Source organism: Salmo salar, chromosome 28, assembly GCF_965601325.2.
Source record: "Salmo salar chromosome 28, fSalSal1, whole genome shotgun sequence".
NCBI lineage: Eukaryota > Metazoa > Chordata > Actinopteri > Salmoniformes > Salmonidae > Salmo > Salmo salar.
Genome location: NC_138318.1, coordinates 18,487,762 through 18,511,926, shown reverse-complemented (window position 1 = coordinate 18,511,926; position 24,165 = coordinate 18,487,762). Strand labels below are relative to the sequence as shown.

The following is a 24,165-nucleotide window of genomic DNA, read 5'->3' as shown; positions in this document are numbered from 1 at the left end:
TCCCGGATCAAATTAACACCTTTACAAAGCGGGAAAGACATAGGAGGACTAAACCTACCAAACTTTAAATTATTTTTCCAGGAAATGGCATTTCACCACATCCTAAATTGGTTTAGACATGATTCGTCAGCCACCTGGATGAATATAGAGAGAAATATTGTGTCTCCTAAGGCCCTGAAAGAGGTGGTCTTTACTGATATATCCCTTAAAGTCCCAATGCACTTGTTTTTATCAGTAGCGGTGTGTGGGTAAAATAACTGTGGACGCCAAGCCAGAAAAAAATGCCATATTACAACTAAGGCTGAGACAATAAATTGACACAGTGGCAGGATTAAATTCATATTGCATGTAACTAACAGTTACATGACCTGCAGCATGACCTGCAGGTTAATGTTTATTTTCGGCTACTAAACAACTATTGATTTAGAACCACGGAGATTTACCACAAGTCACAGAGAAAACAGGAGCTGCCTCCACTAATCCATCACTATTTCAACTTCAACATTATCAAATCACCTCTGCTTAGTCTAATACAGTGACAACTGAAAGATACCAAAAACGATTTAATCCAATCAACATAAGCTAAATATGATGTGGTTGTCCATAGTTCTGATTTCTCTGTGTGTGTGCTTACATTCGTGCTAGTAGAAAAAACATGTTGACCCTCCCTACTTGTATAGAAACGCTAATGCCATCCTCCTCTCTTTCATGTTGACAAAATGGTCTATGACTCTGTTATACAGTACACACTTTTAGTTTTTGCTGTCCTAGGCTACCTGGCTAAAATTCTTGCTCGCAAGCCTAACTTCCATACATAGGCAAAGATGAGCCAGCTAGTTAACATTAGCATGCTATGTCAAGCTACGTTTTGAACTTCCATCCTCTCAGGCCAGGGGCACAATGTATGAATTTATGGTTGGATCAGAATCGTCATTATAATCATTGCCCTGTACGGATAATTTAGTAAAACCACAATCCAAATCCCTATCTCCATCCATGGCTAATTTAGGAAAGGGACAATTTTAGCTAGCTTGCTAGCCACCGAGATGCAACAATTCAAGTTTTTCTGTCAATTATGTTTCACTCTCGATGTGATGTGATTGGTGTGAAGCCAAATCCAAACTGGCTTCCCTTAAAATGTATTTTTGGTGCGCCAGGCCCATTCACAGTTGAGCTCATTCAGTTTAGCTCAATGCTGATTGGCTATTATTTTATATTTTTTTATCAAGGGAGGCCAAATGCTCGCTGCCTTCCTTTGCATTCAATGCAATGGGCGGCAACAATGTCATACACTTTTTGACCTGACAGCATCAGATAGAAGGCTACACAGAGACAGAGGGGCACTGTTTCACTTGCTCAGATGCTTTCTCCGGTGAGATACTTTCAGCCACTTGCGAATTGAAGGAAAATTATGAAACACAGAGAGACAAAATATTATTAATTTAAAAAATCATTATCGGACAATTTGGGGAGGGAAGCCTGGCTTCCCTTGGCATCCATGAATACACACCACAGTTTTTTATGTCAATATCAAATCATTTCTGGGTAACAATTAAGTGCCTTACTGTAATAGATTTCCATTAAAATTGGCAAAATTAGATTTTTAGCAAAAACTATTTCTCAAGCAATAATATTGCTAGGAATGTCTGGGAGTGGTCTGAGTCGGGAAGGGGCAACTATAAACTAGCTGTAATTGGCAGAGAGATTTGGAACTCTTTGTTATTGGTCTATTAATCAGTTTACCCCATGGTGATGTCACCATAGAAAGCCGAATCTCCTGGCAAATTAGAAGTATTTTCAACCAGCAACTATCAAGAAATAACACCAAAAATAATGTGTACACTTTACAGTGTTAGTTTCGTCAGCTGTCGTACAATACGATATAAAACACAGGAAAATTTTCATTTTGACTGCACTGGACCTTAAAACAATGTACACTATGCTTTGGTCCTTTTATTGCTCACACTATTAATATTTGTCTCAAAATTGAAAGTCATTGTAACTGGGAATTAAAATGGTATGACCATACTCCAATAATTCACAATAATGCCAAGAAATCTGGAGGCCGTCCTTTTGCCCCCCCCCCCCCCCAATGGTCCAAATGTGGATTCCGTACCCTTGTCGATATCATGGACTGTAATGGTTTGAGAATACTCCAGGATTTGAAAGACACACTTTTTTTTCTATATTTCTAACTTAGGTCAGGTATGCTGGGGAAACCCAACTACCAAACCATCCAATGATGGGATTTATAAATAAATGACCTGGGCTCCCCTGAAAGGACTGATCTCTATAATATATAAACATTTGGAAAGCTCATACTCTAAGCTGGCCATTAAAAAAGTATGGTCCATAGATATAACTGGAAAAACATGGCCTTTGCTTCCTGTAATCCAAACCATCAATTTACACATTTTAAGTTTGTTCAGCGACTGTATTTAACACCAAGGAAACATTTTTGTATTTTTTATTCTTTGCTTTCAGGCCCACGGGGAAGAAGTGGTATGGGGAGGGTTTTCTCTGGTCGCCGGGGGTATGATAATTTGAGGGGTGCTTATATTTTTCCTGTTACACCCAAATGTGGAATGTAAATGCGTTTCTTGCATATCGGAACTCCCCCTGAGACACAAGTGCCTTGCTCAAGGGCACAGCGACAGATTTGTTCACCTTTTCGGCTCTGGGATTCAACCCAGCGACCTTGAAGTTATTGGCCCAAAGCTCTAACCTCGAGGCTACCTGTCACCCCATCATTATTACAAAATCCTGTGTGATCAATATGATAATTTTTCTGTATGTATTTCTTCATTTTTCTTTTGAGCGTCAGCCTACGGGTATGTGTGGTATAAACTGAGTGTGTGAATTGATATGAATATTGTACCTGTAACCCCCCCCCAACAATAAAAATGACAAAGCAAAAAAAATTTGGTAACTGACTGACTGGGTGACTGGCTGGTTGGGTGACTGGGTGACTGACTGACTGACTGGCTTACTGACTGGTTGGGTGACTGGGCTACTGGCTGATTGACTGACAGACTGGCTAACTGGTTGGGTGACTGGGTGACTGACTGACTGACTGACTGACTGACTGACTGACTGGCTTACTGACTGGTTGGGTGACTGGGTTACTGACTGGTCACTAAGGCCAAGGTTGGAGACTGGTCAGGAGATCATTGGCTCAGTAATCTCAGAGAAAGAACTGGGAGAGAAAGAACAGGGAATTGGAAAAAGAGAGAGAATGGCTGAGGGAAAGAAAGAGAGAGAGGGAGAGAAAGAAACGTTGGGGAAGCATAGTGGAAGAGCGTTAGAGTGAGACAGAGCCAAAGGTAACAATTGAGTGAGAGGAAGACTTTAAGAGAGGGAGAGAGAGAAGGGGGGAAATATCAATTGAGGGAGAAGGGGAGAGGTAGTCTGAAAGAAATTGTGAGAGGAGAGGTGGAGAGGGTGACGTCACTTGTTGGATTGCAGTATTGAGCCCTGCTGATTACTATAATCCTGATTAGGAAACCGAAGGGAAAAAAACCAGGAGCCCTGAATGACAGAAAGAGAAAAGACGAGAAAGAGTCCTTCACTACCACCAGAGAGAGACGGAGGTGGAGAGGAGACGGAGAAGGGAGGAGAAACAGAATAAGAAGAGGAGTAATTTGAAAGGAAATGTTTTAATCTGGGAATTAGGAGCACAGGAATCACAGAAACTACAGAAAGGAACCACATAACCACAGTAAGTAGATTATAAATCTGTGTAAAAAAAAATGTATTTTTTTTTTTTTTAAGACAAAGTCCCTGGATTATAGCTACCTTTCTTTAGTCCCTGCATTATAGCTAACTTCCTCATTGATTTCTTCTCATATTTTATTGCCTAATTCTGCCCACCCTTTTAACCTCACCTCATACTTGTCATTCATACCCCCATGCCCTCCCCTCCCCACATTCTTCTTCCTCCTATCCCCCCAGGTCAGGATGCCCACTAACGGTACAAACTGTCCTCTGAAGCTGCAGTTTGGTCTGATCAACCACGAGAGTCGCTACCTCACCGCAGAGGCCTTTGGCTTCAAGGTGAGATACCTCATCTGACACAGCTTAGTCTTACTGTGTTCCTGTCTAGACTGGTGCCAGTCTGGTCCTGCTTTAGCCAACTCCTTTGTCGTTTTCATGCCAGAGTAGAGTAGATGCCAAAGAAGTTTATCTAAAGCAGGAAAGAGTTAGAAAGGGTGAAGACATCGGAAGAGGGAAGGCGTTTTAGGTAGACAAGTGGAAACTGTCTATTCCCAGTGCTCTTGACAGTGATCTCTCCTCCATCAGGTGAATGCGTCGGCCCCCAGTCTGAAGAGGAAGCAGGTGTGGACTTTAGAGCAGGACTCCCAGGACCCCCAGGTGGTTTACCTCCGCAGCCATCTGGGCCGCTACCTGGCCTCCGACAAGGATGGCAAGGTCACTTGCGAGGCCGAGGGACGGAACACAGACTGCCGCTTCCTAATCGCTGCCCAGTCAGACGGCCGCTGGGCACTTCAGTCGGAACCCTACCTGAGGTTATTCGGAGGTTCCCGGGACTACCTGTCCTGCTTCGCCCAAGTGATCACAGAGGCAGAGTTATGGGCGGTACACCTGGCGCTCCACCCACAGGCCAACCTGCTCAGTGTCGCCCGCAAGCGCTACGCCCACCTGTCACCCGACGACGGCGAGATCGCCGTGGACCGGAACATTCCATGGGGCGTGGCGGCGCTCCTGACGCTCGTCTACCTGGATGGGAAGTACCGGCTCAAGACCTGCGACGGCCGTTACCTTGGCAACGACGGGAAGCTGTCAGCGGAGAGCGGGCGGGGCACGGGGTACACGCTGGAGCTGAAGTGTGGGAAGCTGGCGTTTAAGGACTGTGAGGGGAAGTACCTGAGTCCGATGGGGCCCACGGGGACACTGAGGTCTGGCAGGTGCAGCAAGCCGGGGAAGGATGAGCTGTTTGACCTGGAGGAGAGCCACCCTCAGGTGGTGCTGATGGCAGCCAATGGGAAATACGTGTCTATACGGCAACGTAAGACACACACAGTATACACAGTAGACAAAACGCATTATGAACATAGATGTCACACACGCATAAATATACAGTATACACCTCTTTCGTTCTCTTTTTTTTGTTTTCTCTCCCTCTCCTCATGTGTCACATCTAAAACTACTCAACTACTACTACTACTACTACTACTACTACCACCTCATATTCTCGTACCACTTGATACCTACTGTGGTAACTGAGCTTTCAGATGTACAGAAAATACATTAGCAGCCGTGTTGAATATGCATGGACCTTCACCACTGCCATTCGATATGGATGATTGACAGCAGATAAGACTTGTCCATAATTATGGGTAATGTAGTCTTCAGGTTCCTTATCATATTGTCTGAGGTTGGGTGTTTCCTCGAAGACGAGATGAACGCAGTTGATATGTTGTCATGTTTGTGCGTGCGTTGATCGATTGTTCTATTTCTAACATATCATTATTGTATTGTTAAAGGGAAGTTCTAGTGGTGTAGTGTCATTCCACTGCCTCCTTACAGTAGTGTAAATCCCTCCACAGCATAGTAGTCTTTTTGTATTTCAGGCTCAGAAAACATGTCACCAGGTCAGGGGGAATGAGATTTGCAAATTAAAATGGCTGATTATTCCAGTGCAGCTTATGTACAGTGTAGACTTCATCTCTGGCATACCCTGCATGCATGACCACTGTGAAAAGTGTGTTACCGATTAATATTGTCAGCATCACTGTGTAATATGATAATGTAGTAAGTTGTGCCTCTTTCCCATTGCCCGAGCCACAAACAATTCTGGAATCAGTTACCGGGTCGATGATAATGTCATAGACTCGGTAACTGATTCCAGAATCTACAGTGTTATTAGAATCTCATCTAGACTTGAATCTAGAGGGAATCTATTCCTAGAATCTCTAGAGTGTTCTGTGTATCGTCCGTGTGTTTGATGCTGTGGTCTTTGGTGAATATTCTTGTCTGAGGAGTAGTGTTACTCTAACCTGAGGGTTGTAACTGTAGCTGTGGCTCATTGTTCCTGGTTAGCACTACGATCTGCAATAACCAAATGACTGAGTGAGACGAGCAGAGAGTGATTACCTCGAGGCCTGAGGGCTATAGGAAACCTCATGAGGGCAGCGAAGAAAGGGCAGTGACGCACCTCTATGCTAGTGCTGAAAGACACTCAAACAGGATACACAAAACATTTCCTTACACTTACTTTTTCCACTCTCATTCTCTCTCTCTCTCTCACACACACACACACACACACACACACACACACACACACACACACACACACACACACACACACACACACACACACACACACACACACACACACACACACACACACACACACACACACACACACACACACATTCAGACGACAAGTGCACAGACACATATGCACTCACGCACTTTCTCTTCCTCTCCATCTTGTACCTACAAACATACAATACACACACTCTCTCTTTCACAAACACAAGCTTTGTCTCTCTCTTTCTCTCTCTCTTTTACAAACACTCCTGTATTGGTGAGTGATGAGGTGCAGAGTGTGTTAAATAATTGATAGTGCCAGGGCGGTTGTTCATTGAAGGCGGGGAGTCTGTTTTCAGAAACCCAAGCCCTACTCTAACTCTATGGCTCTCTGGCCAACAGCACACCAGGGGCATAGCCCATAGCAACTCAGCCCACAAATCAGAAAGACAACTGGGTCAGTCAGTCAGCCACAGACCCCAGCCCAGGGATGGAGATAAAGGAGGTTGAGAGGGCGACCCAGGGAGAGCGCTGCGAAGAGAATAAAGGAGGAGAGGGAAGGGCAAGTGAGGAAAAAAGAGTTAATGGAGGAGAGGAAAGGGAAAGGGTGAGGGTTAGAAAGGGAAAGACTGTAGGGAACAGCCAGGGGAGAGGGTGGGGAGAGAGGGTTAGTGAGGTAGACAGGAGGAGAAGGGTGGAAGGGGAAAGCGTATATAGGGAGAGTGATGGGAAAGGAGGAAATAGAGAAAAGAGAAGAAAGTGAGCAGAGAGTGGTTGTGAAAGTACATAAGGAGGAGGAGGAGGAGGAGAGAGAGAGAGAGAGAGAGGAGAGCATAGTCAGATATAGAAGACGTCACCTTCTCTATGTGTTCGCACATAAATCAACAGGACTGCCAGTCCTCCCTGAAGAGCAGACATGTCACCGTCAGATCGTTCACAAACACAACTAGGCTCAGAAACTGACTTGATACTTCTCTCTCTTTCTCTCTACTGCCTTCCCACTCTCTTTCTATTAAAGCGCCCATGTTTTATTTATTTAACCTTTATTTAACTAGGCAAGTCAGTTAAGAACAAATTCTTATTTACAATGACGGCCTAGGAACAGTGGGTTAACTGCCTTGTTCAGGGGCAGAACAACAGATTTTTACCTTGTCAGCTCGGGGATTCGAGCACCACACGTGGTGTGTGAGTGTCCATGCGCATGTGTGTGTGCATGCCTGTGTGTGTGTGTGTGTGTGTGTGGGTCAGATCTGTTATCATGTCTGTCGTCACCTCTCTCTACTCCCTCGGGTACATCGATCTGGTCTGGGAAGAAATTGAAAGAGAGACGAAGGCTCAAATACACACACACACACACACACACACACACACACACACACACACACACACACACACACACACACACACACACACACACACACACACACACACACACACACACACACACACACACACACACACACACACACACACACGACACACACATCAGCCCGCTACAGTCTGATAGACAGATAAAGGATGCAGTGAAATAAACAAAGAGAAAGAGAAGAAAACGAGAATAGCAATGGAGGAGAGCAAGTGAGAAAGATACAAAGGGGAGAGAGAGAGGGATAGAGAGAGGAAGAGAGGGACAGTGGGCTGTGGCATCATTAATAATGGATGGCAGAGCGACTCTCTGATGTATTAGTCGTGCCTGATCCAGTTTTGGGTGGGCAGGCGGGTGGGCGGGCTTCCAGGTAGGCCAACACCAGGAATTGGAGATGGGTCTGTGGTCTGTTTTAAACCTTACACTACACTCTTAGAAGAAAGGGTTCCAAAAGGGTTCTTCGGCTGTCCCCATAGGAGAACTCTTTTCGGTTCCAGGTAGAACCCTTTTCGGTTCTTCCTGGAACAAAAAGGTTCTACCTGGAACCAAAAATAGTTATTCAAAGGGTTCTCCTATGGGTACAGCCGAAGAACCCTTTTAGGTTCTAGATATAACCTTTTTTTCTAAGAGTGTAGACTAGCCTAGACAAGTGATTTTTGAACCTCTCGTTGGGGACCCCCAAACGTTTCATGTATTTCAACTATCCACAGCTAGCCCTTAAGTGAATCAGTTCAGCTAGTTCAGTGTTACAACTAAACTGCTAACCGTCTGGGGATCCCCGAGGAGAGCTTAGAAAACCACTGCCCTAGGCTATGTAGCAGTCAGTGTGCATCATTTGGTATGATTGACCAACTGTAGTGTCAGCAATGCCTTTCAAGATATCAGATAGATGCAGTATCAGATAGTTATAAAACCTTCCATTGATACCCCCTGACTTATAAAGCCTTCTATTGATACCCCCTGAGTTATAAAACCTTCTACTGGTACCCCCTGAGTTATAAAACCTTCTATTGGTACCCCCTGAGGTATAAAACGTTCTATTAATACCCCCTGAGTTATAAAACCTTCTATTGGTACCCCCTGAGGTATAAAACCTTCTATTAATACCCCTTGAGGTATAAAACCTTCTATTGGTACCCCCTGAGGTATAAACCCTTCTATTGATACCCCCTGAGGTATAAAACCTTCTATTGGTACCCCCTGAGTTATAAAACATTCTATTGGTACCCCCTGAGGTATAAAACCTTCTATTGGTACCCCCTGAGGTATAAAACGTTCTATTGGTACCCCCTGAGGTATAAAACGTTCTATTGGTACCCCCTGAGGTATAAACCCTTCTATTGGTACCCCCTGAGTTATAAAACGTTCTATTGGTACCCCCTGAGGTATAAACCCTTCTATTGGTACCCCCTGAGTTATAAAACCTTCTATTGGTACCCCCTGAGTTATAAAACCTTCTATTGGTACCCCCTGAGGTATAAACCCTTCTATTGGTACCCCCTGAGGTATAAAACCTTCTATTGGTACCCCCTGAGGTATAAAACCTTCTATTGATACCCTCTGAGGTATAAAACGTTCTATTGGTACCCCCTGAGGTATAAACCCTTCTATTGGTACCCCCTGAGTTATAAAACGTTCTATTGGTACCCCTTGAGGTATAAACTCTTCTATTGGTACCCCCTGAGTTATAAAACCTTCTATTGGTACCCCCTGAGTTATAAAACCTTCTATTGGTACCCCCTGAGGTATAAACCCTTCTATTGGTACCCCCTGATGTATAACACTTTGTATTGGTACCCCCTGAGGTATAAAGCCTTCTATTGGTACCCCCTGAGGTATAAACCCTTCTATTGGTACCCCCTGAGGTATAAAACCTTCTATTGATACCCCCTGAGGTATAAACCCTTCTATTGGTACCCCCTGAGGTATAAAACCTTCTATTGGTACCCCCTGAGGTATAAAACCTTCTATTGATACCCCCTGAGGTATAAAACCTTCTATTGGTACCCCCTGAGTTATAAAACGTTCTATTGGTACCCCCTGAGGTATAAACCCTTCTATTGGTACCCCTTGAGTTATAAAACGTTCTATTGGTACCCCTTGAGGTATAAACTCTTCTATTGGTACCCCCTGAGTTATAAAACCTTCGATTGGTACCCCCTGAGTTATAAAACCTTCTATTGGTACCCCCTGAGTTATAAAACCTTCTATTGGTACCCCCTGAGGTATAAACCCTTCTATTGATACCCCCTGACTTATAAAGCCTTCTATTGGTACCCCCTGAGTTATAAAACATTCTATTGGTACCCCCTGAGTTATAAAACGTTCTATTGGTACCCCCTGAGGTATAAACCCTTCTATTGGTACCCCCTGAGTTATAAAACCTTCTATTGGTACCCCCTGAGGTATAAAACCTTCTATTGATACCCCCTGAGTTATAAAACCTTCTATTGGTACCCCCTGAGGTATAAAACCTTCTATTGGTACCCCCTGAGGTATAAAACCTTCTATTGGTACCCCCTGAGTTATAAAACCTTCTATTGGTACCCCCTGAGGTATAAAACCTTCTATTGGTACCCCCTGAGGTATAAACCCTTCTATTGGTACCCCCTGAGTTATAAAACGTTCTATTGGTACCCCTTGAGGTATAAACTCTTCTATTGGTACCCCCTGAGTTATAAAACCTTCTATTGGTACCCCCTGAGGTATAAAACCTTCTATTGGTACCCCCTGAGGTATAAACCCTTCTATTGGTACCCCCTGAGTTATAAAACGTTCTATTGGTACCCCCTGAGGTATAAAACCTTCTATTGGTACCCCCTGATGTATAACACTTTGTATTGGTACCCCCTGAGTTATAAAGCCTTCTATTGGTACCCCCTGAGGTATAAACCCTTCTATTGGTACCCCCTGAGGTATAAAACCTTCTATTGGTACCCCCTGATGTATAACACTTTGTATTGGTACCCCCTGAGTTATAAAGCCTTCTATTGGTACCCCCTGAGGTATAAACCCTTCTATTGGTACCCCCTGAGGTATAAAACCTTCTATTGATACCCCCTGAGGTATAAACCCTTCTATTGGTACCCCCTGAGGTATAAAACCTTCTATTGGTACCCCCTGAGGTATAAAACCTTCTATTGATACCCCCTGAGGTATAAAACCTTCTATTGGTACCCCCTGAGTTATAAAACGTTCTATTGGTACCCCCTGAGGTATAAACCCTTCTATTGGTACCCCTTGAGTTATAAAACGTTCTATTGGTACCCCTTGAGGTATAAACTCTTCTATTGGTACCCCCTGAGTTATAAAACCTTCGATTGGTACCCCCTGAGTTATAAAACCTTCTATTGGTACCCCCTGAGTTATAAAACCTTCTATTGGTACCCCCTGAGGTATAAACCCTTCTATTGATACCCCCTGACTTATAAAGCCTTCTATTGGTACCCCCTGAGTTATAAAACATTCTATTGGTACCCCCTGAGTTATAAAACGTTCTATTGGTACCCCCTGAGGTATAAACCCTTCTATTGGTACCCCCTGAGTTATAAAACCTTCTATTGGTACCCCCTGAGGTATAAAACCTTCTATTGATACCCCCTGAGTTATAAAACCTTCTATTGGTACCCCCTGAGGTATAAAACCTTCTATTGGTACCCCCTGAGGTATAAAACCTTCTATTGGTACCCCCTGAGTTATAAAACCTTCTATTGGTACCCCCTGAGGTATAAAACCTTCTATTGGTACCCCCTGAGGTATAAACCCTTCTATTGGTACCCCCTGAGTTATAAAACGTTCTATTGGTACCCCTTGAGGTATAAACTCTTCTATTGGTACCCCCTGAGTTATAAAACCTTCTATTGGTACCCCCTGAGGTATAAAACCTTCTATTGGTACCCCCTGAGGTATAAACCCTTCTATTGGTACCCCCTGAGTTATAAAACGTTCTATTGGTACCCCCTGAGGTATAAAACCTTCTATTGGTACCCCCTGATGTATAACACTTTGTATTGGTACCCCCTGAGTTATAAAGCCTTCTATTGGTACCCCCTGAGGTATAAACCCTTCTATTGGTACCCCCTGAGGTATAAAACCTTCTATTGATACCCCCTGAGGTATAAACCCTTCTATTGGTACCCCCTGAGGTATAAAACCTTCTATTGGTACCCCCTGAGGTATAAAACCTTCTATTGATACCCCCTGAGGTATAAAACCTTCTATTGGTACCCCCTGAGTTATAAAACGTTCTATTGGTACCCCCTGGGGTATAAACCCTTCTATTGGTACCCCTTGAGTTATAAAACGTTCTATTGGTACCCCTTGAGGTATAAACTCTTCTATTGGTACCCCCTGAGTTATAAAACCTTCTATTGGTACCCCCTGAGTTATAAAACCTTCTATTGGTACCCCCTGAGTTATAAAACCTTCTATTGGTACCCCCTGAGGTATAAACCCTTCTATTGGTACCCCCTGAGGTATAAACCCTTCTATTGGTACCCCCTGAGTTATAAAACCTTTTATTGGTACCCCCTGAGGTATAAAACCTTCTATTGGTACCCCCTGAGGTATAAAACCTTCTATTGGTACCCCCTGAGTTATAAAACCTTCTATTGATACCCCCTGAGGTATAAACCCTTCTATTGGTACCCCCTGAGGTATAAACCCTTCTATTGGTACCCCTTGAGGTATAAACCCTTCTATTGATACCCCCTGAGGTATAAAACGTTCTATTGGTACCCCCTGAGTTATAAAACCTTTTATTGGTACCCCCTGAGGTATAAAACCTTCTATTGGTACCCCCTGATGTATAACACTTTGTATTGGTACCCCCTGAGTTATAAAGCCTTCTATTGGTACCCCCTGAGGTATAAACCCTTCTATTGGTACCCCCTGAGGTATAAAACATTCTATTGATACCCCCTGAGGTATAAAACCTTCTATTGGTACCCCCTGAGATATAAAGCCTTCTATTGATACACCCTGAGTTATAAAGCCTTCTATTGGTACCCCCCGAGTTATAAAGCCTTTTATTGGTACCCCCTGAGTTATAAAATATTCTATTGATACCCCTTGAGGTATTAAACCTTCTATTGATACCCCCTGAGGTATAAAACCTTCTGTTGATACCACCTGAGGTATAAAATCTGCTATTGATACCCCAATGTATAAAAGCTTCTATTGATACCCCCTGATTTCCTGTCTTCTTCCTCTCTCTCATTCTCTCCTCCTTTCTCTCCTCTTTCTCTCTTAGATGGGCTGTAGTCTGATCACAGCTGAGCTCAGCAGACTGTTATGGTGATGGTGTGGTGTGAAATGGACACACACACACACACACACACACACACACACACATGAAATTGGACAATAAACCGTGAAGCAGTGCTGAGATGAGAGGGGAATCTGATCAAACAGAAACACAAGCCCTGGTGATAAGATAGAGAATAGTTTTTAGACTAAGCCAATAGTTGCTTTAGAAAGCTGGGTTGAATGTAAATAAGGAGGACCCTAGTGCAGAAGACTGTTAGTAAAGTAAAGGGGTTGGTAGAATCTGCCTGCCTGTCTGTGTGCATGCCTGTGTCTTTAATTAATGTTAATGCTATTAGTATTCTGCATAATGGAGAGAGGTCTTTGACAGTATGGTGGGTTATGGGCCATCCACATGCGTGTATAAGGGCATGCATGTGTGAGTGTGTAAGCGTGTGTGCCCATGGATTTCAGACAGCCTGTATTGACAGTTATGAGTATCAATAAAACTTGGATTGAACATACCATGAACTGAGTTTGACTGACCTCACACCTCTGGCCCCTCCCAGGTGTGAGTATCTCGGCCAACCAGGAGGACGAGACGGACCTGGAGACGTTCCAGATGGAGATTGACAAGGAGAGCAGGAAGTGTCTGTTCCGGACCAACGAGGGGAAATACTGGGCCCTGGTGGCCCACGGAGGCATCCAGACTACGGACACAGAAAGGTAACCCTAACTCTAAACCATGGATGTCAAACTCTAGTGTCTGCAGGTTTTTCTTTTTTTCTTTCAATTACGACCTAGACAACCAGGTATGGAGAGTTCTTTACTAATCAGTGACCTTAATTCATTAATCAAGTACAAGGGAGGAGCGGAAACCCTCAGACACTCGTCCCTCCGTGGAATGAGTTTGACACGTGCTCTAAACCTAAGACTAACCCCTACCACTAACCCTAGCTCCAGTCACAACCCTAACTATTTATCATCCAGGTCTGCCAACACCATGTTTGCAGTGGAGTGGATGGGCCGCAGGGTGGCACTAAGAGCCAGTAACGGGAAATACATCTGCACCAAGAAGAACGGCCAGCTAGCAGCCGTCAGCGACTCTGTAGGTAAGTGTTTGTGTCATTAAGTGGGTGAGTGGCTTCCATGGTTCTTATGCTTTTTAAACCAAAAATCCCTTCTTCTCTCCTTAATTTCTACGTCTACCTCTCTTCCCCCCCCTTCCCTCTCTTTCCCCTCCCTCTCTTCCCTGATCAGGTGAGGATGAGAAGTTGATTCTGAAGCTGATAAACCGTCCCATGCTGATCCTGCGAGGATTGAACGGCTTCATCTGCCACCATAAGAACTCCAACACGCTGGATGCCAACAGATCAGTCTATGACATCTTCACACTGCATTTCAGTGATGGGGCGTACCACATCAAAGGTGAGGATATGATATGCACACTCTAGCTTATTGCATAGAATTCAATGCATTTTTCATGAAGAATTGAAGGGGTTTCGTGCAACTGCTTTTATTAATCTATTGCTTTCTGCGTCAATCTGTTTTGACGTGTAAAGGCCTTTCATATAGGGCTGCCAGTCCATGTTGTCTCTCTCTAACTAACCCCTTGTAGGTGAGGGGGGGAGGTTCTGGTATGTGAACAGCAGTGGTCTGGTGTGTTCAGATGGAGAGACACCAGATGACTTCTCCTTTGAGTTCCTGGAGCACGGACGCATCGCCATCCGAGGCAAGAACGGCAGATACCTGCGAGGCCAGGGGGGCATGCTGAAGGGCGACGGGGTTACCCCCGACAGCTCTGCCCTCTGGGAGTACTGACCTATATGAGGGCCACTCTCCTACCCTGCTTGAGTTTACCCCTAACCACAGATCTAGGATCAGATTGGGGCAGATTACCCTAACCCCCATGTCCTAAAAATGAATGAACAGATTGGTAAAGAATATCTGACCCTAGACTAGTAGTTAGTGGCAACTTCTGCCCTCTCCCATAGGTCCCTTTCTGCCCCTGTCACTCCCCTCAACCTACTCCTGGCACGCCAGCCAATGAAGAAGGCACAAAGAGAAAACAGACTCTTTTTACAGGGGAGGTCGAGGGAAGACATATGTTTAAATGGATGCACTAATTGTAAGTCGCTCTGGATAAGAGTATCTGCTTAATGACTAAAATCTTCATTTAAAATAAGGCAGAGGTCCCATGTTTTCAGCTCAGAAGAGCCTGGTCAGAAGAAATGAATCATGTTTGCTGGAGTCAACGGCAGATTCCAAACAACACTATGCTTAATAGGCTTATGAGAATTTTTGTATGTTTTTTAAAATTAGCATGTTACCAGTAAAAGTCAAGGTTCAGAGTAAGTATCATACTCACACATAGAGGACTAGTCATGGCTTGGGTTTTCATTTTGTAACATTGTTTTAGCTACAACACTATTCATGATACAACAGTAATACAACTACTAACTAACATGTGTCCTATGTCCTGTTGTGGTTCACATTCTCACATTCTGATTGTGCCCACATTTTCAGAAATATGTCTATACATGGTTTTAAAATTAGTATTTTAATCGTATAGACTGGATGCATTAAAAGATGCATTGTGGGTCTGATATCTTACAAGTGTACACGGATTTGGGCCTGGTCTCCCAAAAGCATCTTAAGGCTAAGTTCAACTTAGAATCATAGGATCCTATGGTTTTAACAATGAACTTAGGCCTTAAGGTGCTTTTGGGAAACCGGGCTCTGGACAGTGAAACCATTTAAATCATCATTATCCCATCATCTAAAATCACTGACAGGTGGCACCATTGACTTATGGCATCAACATGTGTCTTAAAGCGGCAATCAACAGTAGAAACAATATCAAAGCACACTCCCCGCCCGTTTTGGTTAAAGGCTGAGGGATGGGGCTGGAGAAATGTAACCACTCTCAAATTCATTAACAGAGCTATAGCTGAAAGGACTGACCAGCCATGATATCAAAACTATAGTTTAACCATGTTTTCAGGCTATATAGTGTTTGTTTACATTTACTTTGTTTACAAACAAACAATTTACTTTGGAGTAAAATAAGCTTATATTTTGGGTTCTGATAGTTAAACTAAGCTCATGAGACATTTATAAGTTATTTATTTTGATTTTATCTTTATTTAATTAGCCAAGTCAGTTAAGAACAAATTCTTATTTACAATGACGGCCTACCCGAGCTAAACCCTAATGACACTGGGCGCCGCCCTATGGGACTCCCAATCACAGCCGGTTATGATACAGCTTGGAATCTAACCAGGGTCTGTAGTGACGCCTCTAGCGCTGAGACGCAGTGCCTTTGACCACTGCACCACTCAGGAGTTCTTCAAGAATCAATGGGTACATATCCTTAATTTATAAGTCCAAAAATAGATGTAGCAACTGCTGATTGCCCCTTTAAGATAAATAAATAAATATTATTTTGAAAGAATAGCTGTCAAATAATTAGCATACAGGGAGGGACCAGGAAATGTAGTCACAGTAGATGGATAAGAGACACATTTTAATACCACGTGTAGACATATTTCTGAAAATGTGGGCACAATCAGAATGTGGAAAAGATCAGGAAAGAGGACGCATGTTAGCACCAGGTATAAATGAGGCTAGAGGAGTTGACATGGCCTGGGTTTTCAGTTCTGAAGTGTCTACTGGTCATCTGTAGCTCAGTTGGTAGAGCATGGCAATTTAGTGTTTGCTATGCCAGGATAGTGGGTTTGATTCCTGGTACCACCCATATGTAAAATATATGCATGACTGTAAGTCCCTTTGGATAAATATGTCTGCTAAATGGTATACATTATTACTACAGCAGCTACAAATACTCCACAACTACAATACACACAATGCTACAAATACCTATAGAGACACTCTGGTGTAAAACCAATGTGCCTTAAACCAATTGTCTATTACACTCTCTTCCACCCCTCTCTCTCACTCGATTCTCTGGTTTCCCCAATTGTTCCTTTCCATTCTTCCCTGTCGTTTTGCCAATTCTGACATTGTAAGCGAGTGACAGTGTTGAGAGGTGTGTAATAATAAACTCAGAAAGTCACCAACTCATCGTAGCTGAGTCATCATTAGTGGACAGCTTCCTTAGCATCGTAACATTAACAAGCATGAGAGGCAGCTGCATCTCAAATGTTACCCTCATCCCCATGTAGGGCAGTAGGCCCACTTCTAAACACAGACACATAGAGTAATGGTTTCAGGTGATAAGTAGGGGCCCTCTATATGGGATATACGAGTGTAATGGGTGTCGTTTGAGATTTGTACAGGCTTTTCCCTACAATCAAAACAGTAACACGTCAGGTGTAACAAAAGTACACGATCATCCTAGAAAGAGTATAGTGCTAGTGATTTACAGCCTGTCACTTGACTATGATACTTCATTTGTCTTTTTATTCTTTTCAAATAATCCATTCTTCTGAAAAGTTTTGAAAAACTATAATAAAAATCATCTCTGAGATGTGTAAAAGTTATGTTTCGTGTGTGGATAATGTTGTCAGTGAAGTGACTCTTCAAATCCGTTGTTTTAATTTTACAGGTACATTTTAATCCACACACACACACACACACACACACACACACACACACACACACACACACACACACACACACACACCCTACCTGCAATGTACTACTTTATAAACATTCACAGAAAGAAAGAAATGCTGTTTGTGTACTAAAACAGCAGAGGGAGACAAACAGTCATTCATTTCTCCTTTGCAGGACAAGTATTGGATAGTGGAGTGTGGGGCTGAGAATGAAGATGAGGAGAGGATTGTAAATGTGTGGATGAGGATGTTGTGGATGAGGAGCGTATGTGGGATGGTAACGGGGTCAGAGGATGAGGAGGGGGTTCTCTCTGAGTTGCCTGTAAACGCTGAACAGTTTCTTGGTGGTCTGTTCCGTGGTCATCCCCAGTCCAATGGCTTCTGGGATACGAGCCTCCTGGAGATGCTCAGATAGGACCTGGCAGGGGGGAGGAGGAAGAGGAAGAAGATAAGAGGAAAAAGAGGTAAGGCTATAGACACAGAGAAAAGTTGAGAAAAATACTACAGATTGTCTGTTTCTTGTGTGTTTGAGGATTTGTGTGTTTGAGGACTTCTTTCAACCTTTATGTTACCAGGTAGTTTTTTGTTGGTCTGGTCTCACCTGTGCCCGCTGTAGGGCCTGTCTCAAGCCCAGTCCATGGACTCCCATAGAGGACTCTTGTGTGCCAGCAGTACCCTGGAGCAGAGCCTTTCAACACACACAACACACAGGGTGTTAGGGAGGAGAGGATGATGTAGCAAACAGGCACAAATGTTTATCACACATGTTGGGATTCCCTACCTGTACACGGCTTAACACAGCATGGTGTAGTCCACACACGGCTGCCATGGAAGAGCACTGCACCTGCACCTCCACAGCCTCCTTCACACTGGTGTCCCCTACAGTTACCTGGCCAACAACATACAGGTACAGTCATTCTCAACACATATACCTCATACTATAGTCTCCCAGGAAAGTTAAACATGAACTTAAAGTGAGTCTAAAAGGATACAACCGATACAACATGATACACGTGGTCCCGTATGGCTCAGTTGGTAGAGCATGGTGTTTGCAACGCCAGGGTTGTGGGTTCGATTTTTTTTTATTATCCAATGAGACTTAGTCATGCATGCATACATTTTATGTATGGGTGGTCCTGGGAATTGAACCCACTACCCTTGCGTTACAAGCGCCATTCTCTACCAACTGAGCTAAAGGACCACAACTGATAGACCCAGTATCAATACAATCATGTTTTCATGATATGTAAAAATATTAAATATTTAAAAAACGCACACCTCTTTGGCTGTGAGTTTGACGGTGTGTCGCCCTAGACACCGGGCGTAGACCACAGAGCTTTCCTGTCCTCCCTTGTCCCCTCTGCCCCTCCAGTCCTCTCCTCCTGTCCCCTGTGACAGCAGCCAGCCCAGCACAGAGCCACACACACCCTGAGAAGGGCCAGCAGAACCTGGTGGCTCCAGTCCTAGTGTCCCTCTCAGTAGCTCTGTTGAGACCTTGATGCTTGCTGAAAACAGCCCCCTATCAGACGCCACCATCCTCTCTCCTTCTCCTTCTCCATCCCCCCTCCCAGAACCCCTGATCTTACGGGTGCTCAGGAAGGCCTCAACGACATCCATCGAGACGGTATCCGGGGAAATGGAGGGTCTGTTCGGGTCCCTGTGAGGGGGCGTGGTCCCGGTCACCTGCAGAGCGTCCAGCCAATCCACTGTCAGCGTGTCAAGGGGCAGACTGATCCATCCACCCTCCAATCCCAGATGAGATGCCGGATCCCCATTGGCCAGGAGGCGGGACAGCTCCTCAGACCCCAGCAGGCTTTGCAGGGAGTAGGTGAGGGAGCAGCTAACCGTCACAGGGAAAGATGTGTCCCCCGCTGCTGTTAGGGGCAACGACACTTCCATTCTCCCACCCGGCTCTAGTTTCTGGAATGGGAATGAGAATGTTTGAGAGGTGTTCTCCCCCCCTGCAGGAAGAGGGTAGGATAATGGTAGAACTCGCACACAGAACGTCCAGTTCCGTTCTAGAACGTAAGGACTAGAATTGTCCAGAACACAGGTCAGATTCAGGGAGTCTCTCTGTAGCAGGCGGCTCCACTTGGCAACAACGTGACATCTGATTGGCTTCTTGCTGACTGGGAGCTGCTCTCCACTGTTCTGATTTGCTAGCAGTAGGCAGCAGACATTGAGCACCTGATTCAGGTGTCTGAGGGAGTGGTTTTTGGACTGGATGGTGCTTTTCAACACAGATGCTCTGTGGGACAAGCAAGAGCACATACAAGTAAATTAACATGCACTATTCATCTGAATAAAACATATGTTAGATCTAACATTAAATGTACTGCATGCCTCCTCACCTCTCACACACATCTCCGATGGCTGCAAGGAGGTCCCTGACTCTCTGTCCCACCTGTGATAAGGGGAGCCTGGGTATGCCCCCTGCCTCTGTCCCCTTAGGCAGGGTCAAACGCTGGAGCCTCCCCCGGAGAGACAATGCCACCAACTGCACTATGCCTGTAACACGCACACAAACACGATCCGTAAGACAACAAACTTGATAACAAAGATCGGTTGCAGAAAATATTGGTTGAGCTGAACACACACCTTACCTGAGGCATTGTGTGAGGGCCCAGCCAGGGCGATGACCCTGCAGACATTAAGGCTGACAGGACTCTGTAGGGTAGCAGACTCCCTGGGTCTCACCATGGCCTGTCCCTGGCCTTGCCTCTCCCTGTGGCTGACCACCAGGCTCTCTTCTGGATTTGGAGCTGCCGCTCGCACCCCTGGGAAATCCAGGGCTAGAAGATCTGACCCTGTGCTGTAGTACAGGCCCTCCCTGCCTGCACACACACACACCACAGGTCCAGACACACACCCCTCTGTTAATGCTGCTACCTTGCCCCCCTCCTCCGGCCCCCCTTCACAGGTTCTGACCAGCACCACCCTCCCCCATTGGCCTACTGCCACCAAACACTGTGGACCATCATTTGTCCCGGTCGTGGTTCCGATAAACGTGATTGGCTGCTCCATGCTGTGTAGAACTCTAACGCAGGGGCCTGGTCGTCCTGGGAGAAGTAAGGGGAGGGAGCAGAGACGCCCATCAGGCAGGCCGCAAAGGATCATGGGGGAGTTGATGAGGGCAGCGTCGACGCCGAAGAGGAGCTTGAAGAGGAGAGGCTCCAGGAGAAAATGTTTGACGCCTAGTGAGGATGATGATGATGACAAAGGTGGTAGTTTTGTTGTTGTTGAGGATGATGAAGATGATGACAAGGGTGGTGCATCACTGCTGTAAACGCAAGCTAACACAGGTCGCATCACTAGTCCTGCGGCAGCATTTTCCTCAGATTCGACATGGTGACCAACTGAAATGACAGGTAGACTAAACTGAGTCAGTTTCTGGTGGTCAGCTGCTTTATAGAGAGTAAACCACCAGGCTGCGTCTCTCAGGGAGACGGTCACCAAGGTCCCTCCGGACCCTCCCACCTCAATCAGAGAACACACCCCCTCGTCTCTGGCTGCCAGTGAATTAGACGACACCTTGAACAGAGCAGGGCCAGGGGATTGGTCAGCTGGGGGAGTGGGAGACCTGGTGAGATGGGACAAGGGGGAGAGGGTAATCAAATATACATGTCAATTTTTGCATGGTCAATCTCTGTAGTTCAAATGAAGAGGGTCATACCTAGGGTGCAGAGTTGGTAGACTGACACAGTACACCCCATCACTCTCACAGACAGCATATACAGACTGCTTGTCCTCACTCAGCACCATGTGACACACTGGACTCAGGAACTGAAGGACAGCCTGGAATAACAGACAAGATGAGTGTTTCCTGTCCATGAAGAATATCACATATAGTTGACAGCCAGGTTCAAATAGACCCCCTGTTACTGCAACTTCCGTGTTAATCAGTCATCAGTTCACCTGCTATTTACCTCTGTTCACAAATAATCTGTTTCTTGTAATTGTATCACCTGTTGCTATTCATCTCAGTGTTTATCAATAATCAGTTCCTTGTCATTGTATTACCTGCTACTCACCTGAGTGTTCATCAATAATCAGTTCCCCTGTTATTCACCTGAGTGAATGTGTCACCTGTTGTTATTTAATTGAAGCGGGCGAAGTGTATGGTTTGAGATTCCGCCTTACCGTCAGTTTCAGCTCTTTTGTGTTGAAGACCGACACCTCGTCGCTCCCAGTACAAATCAACACATCTTCCCCAGACCAGATCACTTTAGCAGCTGTACCCGGTGAAGGACATCCGAACTCAGCCCAAGTCTCAACAGCACATCTCGTCTCCATAGCCGAGAGAACTGGAAAAATAACAGGTCAGAAAGATTATTCAACCAAAGATGATTCAAGTTATCTTTATTGTCCCAATTGGGAAATGTATTGTGCAGTCAAAGTTCTGATCGCAGCAACTTATTTACTAACTAGTTATGTCCATAATACCTATTTGTAGGTCGTTTCAGTGCTGTAGCTTGATTGAAAATGCATTAACTGGTTGTTGACGGATGCAGAACTCCGTGGGTGTTGTTTCTGACCAATCAGCGTTCCAAACCACTTTTTTTACCCAAACACCAAGACTGACATAAAACGTAATGAACCTCCCACCAATCACAACATCGCAGGCAAACATCCGCCAAAATCTCTGAAACGTTTTAGTGCGGTGCCATCGTAAGCTTTTAGCTATTGTAAACTCTTGGTTGAAAGCGTTATGTACGGAGCCAGATGCCATGCGTGAAACATGACACGTAAACGTGAAATTTCAGCTGTGAACATACAAACATCAGGTTACGATTACGGACTAACATTTTAAGCTTGAACAAATCTTGTTGCAATTCTGACATACAATAATACCTTTCAGAGTTTTGGCAGTTTCATCTCACCCCCCCCCCCAAAAAAACCGTACACCAAACCACTTGTGAGGAGTGCTACACGAACAAGCCTAACCCAGTATAAATAAAAACGGAAGTCAGGGAAACCGGAAAAATAGGTATCCTGCACGTTTTCAAGTTAAGTCTCCATTCTCTATTACTCGTCAGTTGAGTTTACTTCACATTTAGGTAGCTAATGTAATGGATTTGTTTAGATAGCACTAGCTGTATTATGCCTACAACAGTAAAGTTTGTCTGCTAGGTGTATCTCTACAGCATGGGCATATCTCTGGGTGATGTGGACATCCCCATGTATGCACCTTCTCAAAATATGACTAATTCAATATTGTACCATCCAATTCTGTCTGCAATCATAACCAGTAGTGTGTGTGTGTGTGTGTATGTATGTATATATATATATATATATATATATATATATATATATATATATATATATATATATATATATATATATATATATATATATATATATTACTAGGAATAATGAAACAGAATATATGTTTGGTGAATCTATGAATTATATATGACCACTGGAGTCTTTGCCACTCAATATTTGTTTATAGAATATTTGGATATTTATATAATCACTCATAATCTTGCCAAAGCATATTCTGTAGGAGGGGTAATTTACCTTTAAAATAATTTGACATGATTTATATGAACCAGGTCATGAACATATGGACTTTGAAATGAACAAGGGAGAGGTTACATTTAGGCTAAATCTGGCATAAACTTATTCCCACACTTTACAATAACTGTTCAGTGGTTTTAGGTAGTCTCTGTATAGGCTAATCCCTCAATTGTGACACTGCTGCCCAGTTGAAGAGCTTGTGATCTCCATGCAGCACTACGAGCCTTCAGAAAAGCCCCCCTCAGCCTCAGAAGATGCCCTTCTGAAGGCATGCAGCTATAGTCATTATACTCTAATGTAGGCCCAATTGCCTACTAGCCAAATAAAGTGCAGAGCATGCTTGATGTGGGCAACTCATCATTCTTTGAACATTTAATTCATCCTTCATTCAGTTCAGTCAGTCTGACATCCATTCTGTCATTTGTCTGAGTGGCAATGGGACCTAAATCAAAGAGAATGGAACAGTCTTATTCATTTGTTTATTGAAATCCATGTGTGTATTCAAAATTATCCTAATTATCCAAAGGTCTTTAGCCTAGCACTTTAATAATTCAATGTTTCATTTAGGCCTATCCAAATAAAAAAAAATGCCTAAATTGCAGTGCCTACAAGTTGAAGGCCTATCACACAACGTAAATATTTTAGAACTCTATTTGTGTTTTTTTTTATTACAGGCCTCCCCTTAAAGAGACCCTAGCTCACAGGCCTCTAACTTAATTTTAAATGCTGCTGTGTGGTATTTAATGACCATATAGTGATGGCTATTTAACAGTCTGATGACCTTGAGATAGATGTTTTTCAGTCTCTCGGTCCCAGCTTTGATTCACCTTTACTGACCTCACCTTCTGGATGATAGAGGGGTGACCAGGCCGTGGCTCGGGTGGTTGATGTTCTTGATGATCTTTTTGGCCTTCCTGTGACATCGGTTATAGGTGTGCTGGTGGACAGGCAGTGTGCCACCTGTGATGCGTTGGGCAGACCGCATCACCCTTTGGAGAGCCCTGCGGTTGAGGGCAGTGCAGTTGCTGTACCAGGTGGTAATACAGCCCGACAGGATGCTCTCAATGGTGAATCTGTAAAAGTTTGTGAGGGTCTTATGGGCAAAGCCGAATTTCTTCAGCCTCCTGAAGTTAGAGGCGCTGTTGCGCCTTCACCACACTGTGTGGGTGGACCATTTTAAGATTG

The 24,165-nt window shown here is 44.3% G+C and overlaps 2 protein-coding genes across 3 annotated transcripts; one reads left to right on the top strand and one right to left on the bottom strand.

Moving 5' to 3' along the window:
- Positions 1 to 3,957: 3,957 nt before the first annotated feature.
- LOC106589599 (fascin-2) lies at positions 3,958 to 15,726 on the top strand. Its single transcript, XM_014179776.3, has 6 exons — positions 3,958 to 4,053; positions 4,300 to 5,026; positions 13,453 to 13,609; positions 13,874 to 13,995; positions 14,144 to 14,311; positions 14,502 to 15,726. Exons 1-6 carry the CDS (start codon positions 3,958 to 3,960, stop codon positions 14,702 to 14,704), a joined length of 1,473 nt encoding a protein of 490 aa, XP_014035251.1. The 3' UTR covers positions 14,705 to 15,726.
- A 662-nt stretch (positions 15,727 to 16,388) lies between these two features.
- On the bottom strand, positions 16,389 to 22,353 carry faap100 (FA core complex associated protein 100). Of its 2 annotated transcripts, XM_014179754.3 has the most exons (9): positions 21,904 to 22,353; positions 21,601 to 21,764; positions 21,134 to 21,255; positions 20,064 to 21,040; positions 19,812 to 19,968; positions 18,739 to 19,708; positions 18,242 to 18,349; positions 18,062 to 18,148; positions 16,389 to 17,878 (listed from the first exon to the last, which is right to left on the bottom strand). In XM_014179754.3, exons 2-9 carry the CDS (start codon positions 21,751 to 21,753, stop codon positions 17,747 to 17,749), a joined length of 2,706 nt encoding a protein of 901 aa, XP_014035229.1. In that variant the 5' UTR covers positions 21,754 to 21,764; positions 21,904 to 22,353; the 3' UTR covers positions 16,389 to 17,746. The 2 variants fall into 2 exon arrangements, with proteins under 2 accessions (XP_014035229.1, XP_014035230.1); XM_014179755.3 differs by lacking the exon at positions 21,904 to 22,353 and having other exon boundaries at positions 21,601 to 21,795.
- Between the last annotated feature and the right edge of the window lie 1,812 nt (positions 22,354 to 24,165).

Coding starts and splice junctions, on each gene's coding strand:
- LOC106589599 (XM_014179776.3), top strand. CDS start 3,958: ATGCCCACTAACGGTACAAACTGTCCTCTGAAGCTGCAGTTTGGTCTG. Junction 5,027..13,452: donor ATACGTGTCTATACGGCAAC/GTAAGACACACA, acceptor GGCCCCTCCCAG/GTGTGAGTATCTCGGCCAAC. Junction 14,312..14,501: donor TGGGGCGTACCACATCAAAG/GTGAGGATATGA, acceptor AACCCCTTGTAG/GTGAGGGGGGGAGGTTCTGG.
- faap100 (XM_014179754.3), bottom strand. CDS start 21,753: ATGGAGACGAGATGTGCTGTTGAGACTTGGGCTGAGTTCGGATGTCCT. Junction 21,256..21,600: donor CAAAAGAGCTGAAACTGACG/GTAAGGCGGAAT, acceptor CTGTTATTCCAG/GCTGTCCTTCAGTTCCTGAG. Junction 19,969..20,063: donor GCCCTCACACAATGCCTCAG/GTAAGGTGTGTG, acceptor TGCGTGTTACAG/GCATAGTGCAGTTGGTGGCA.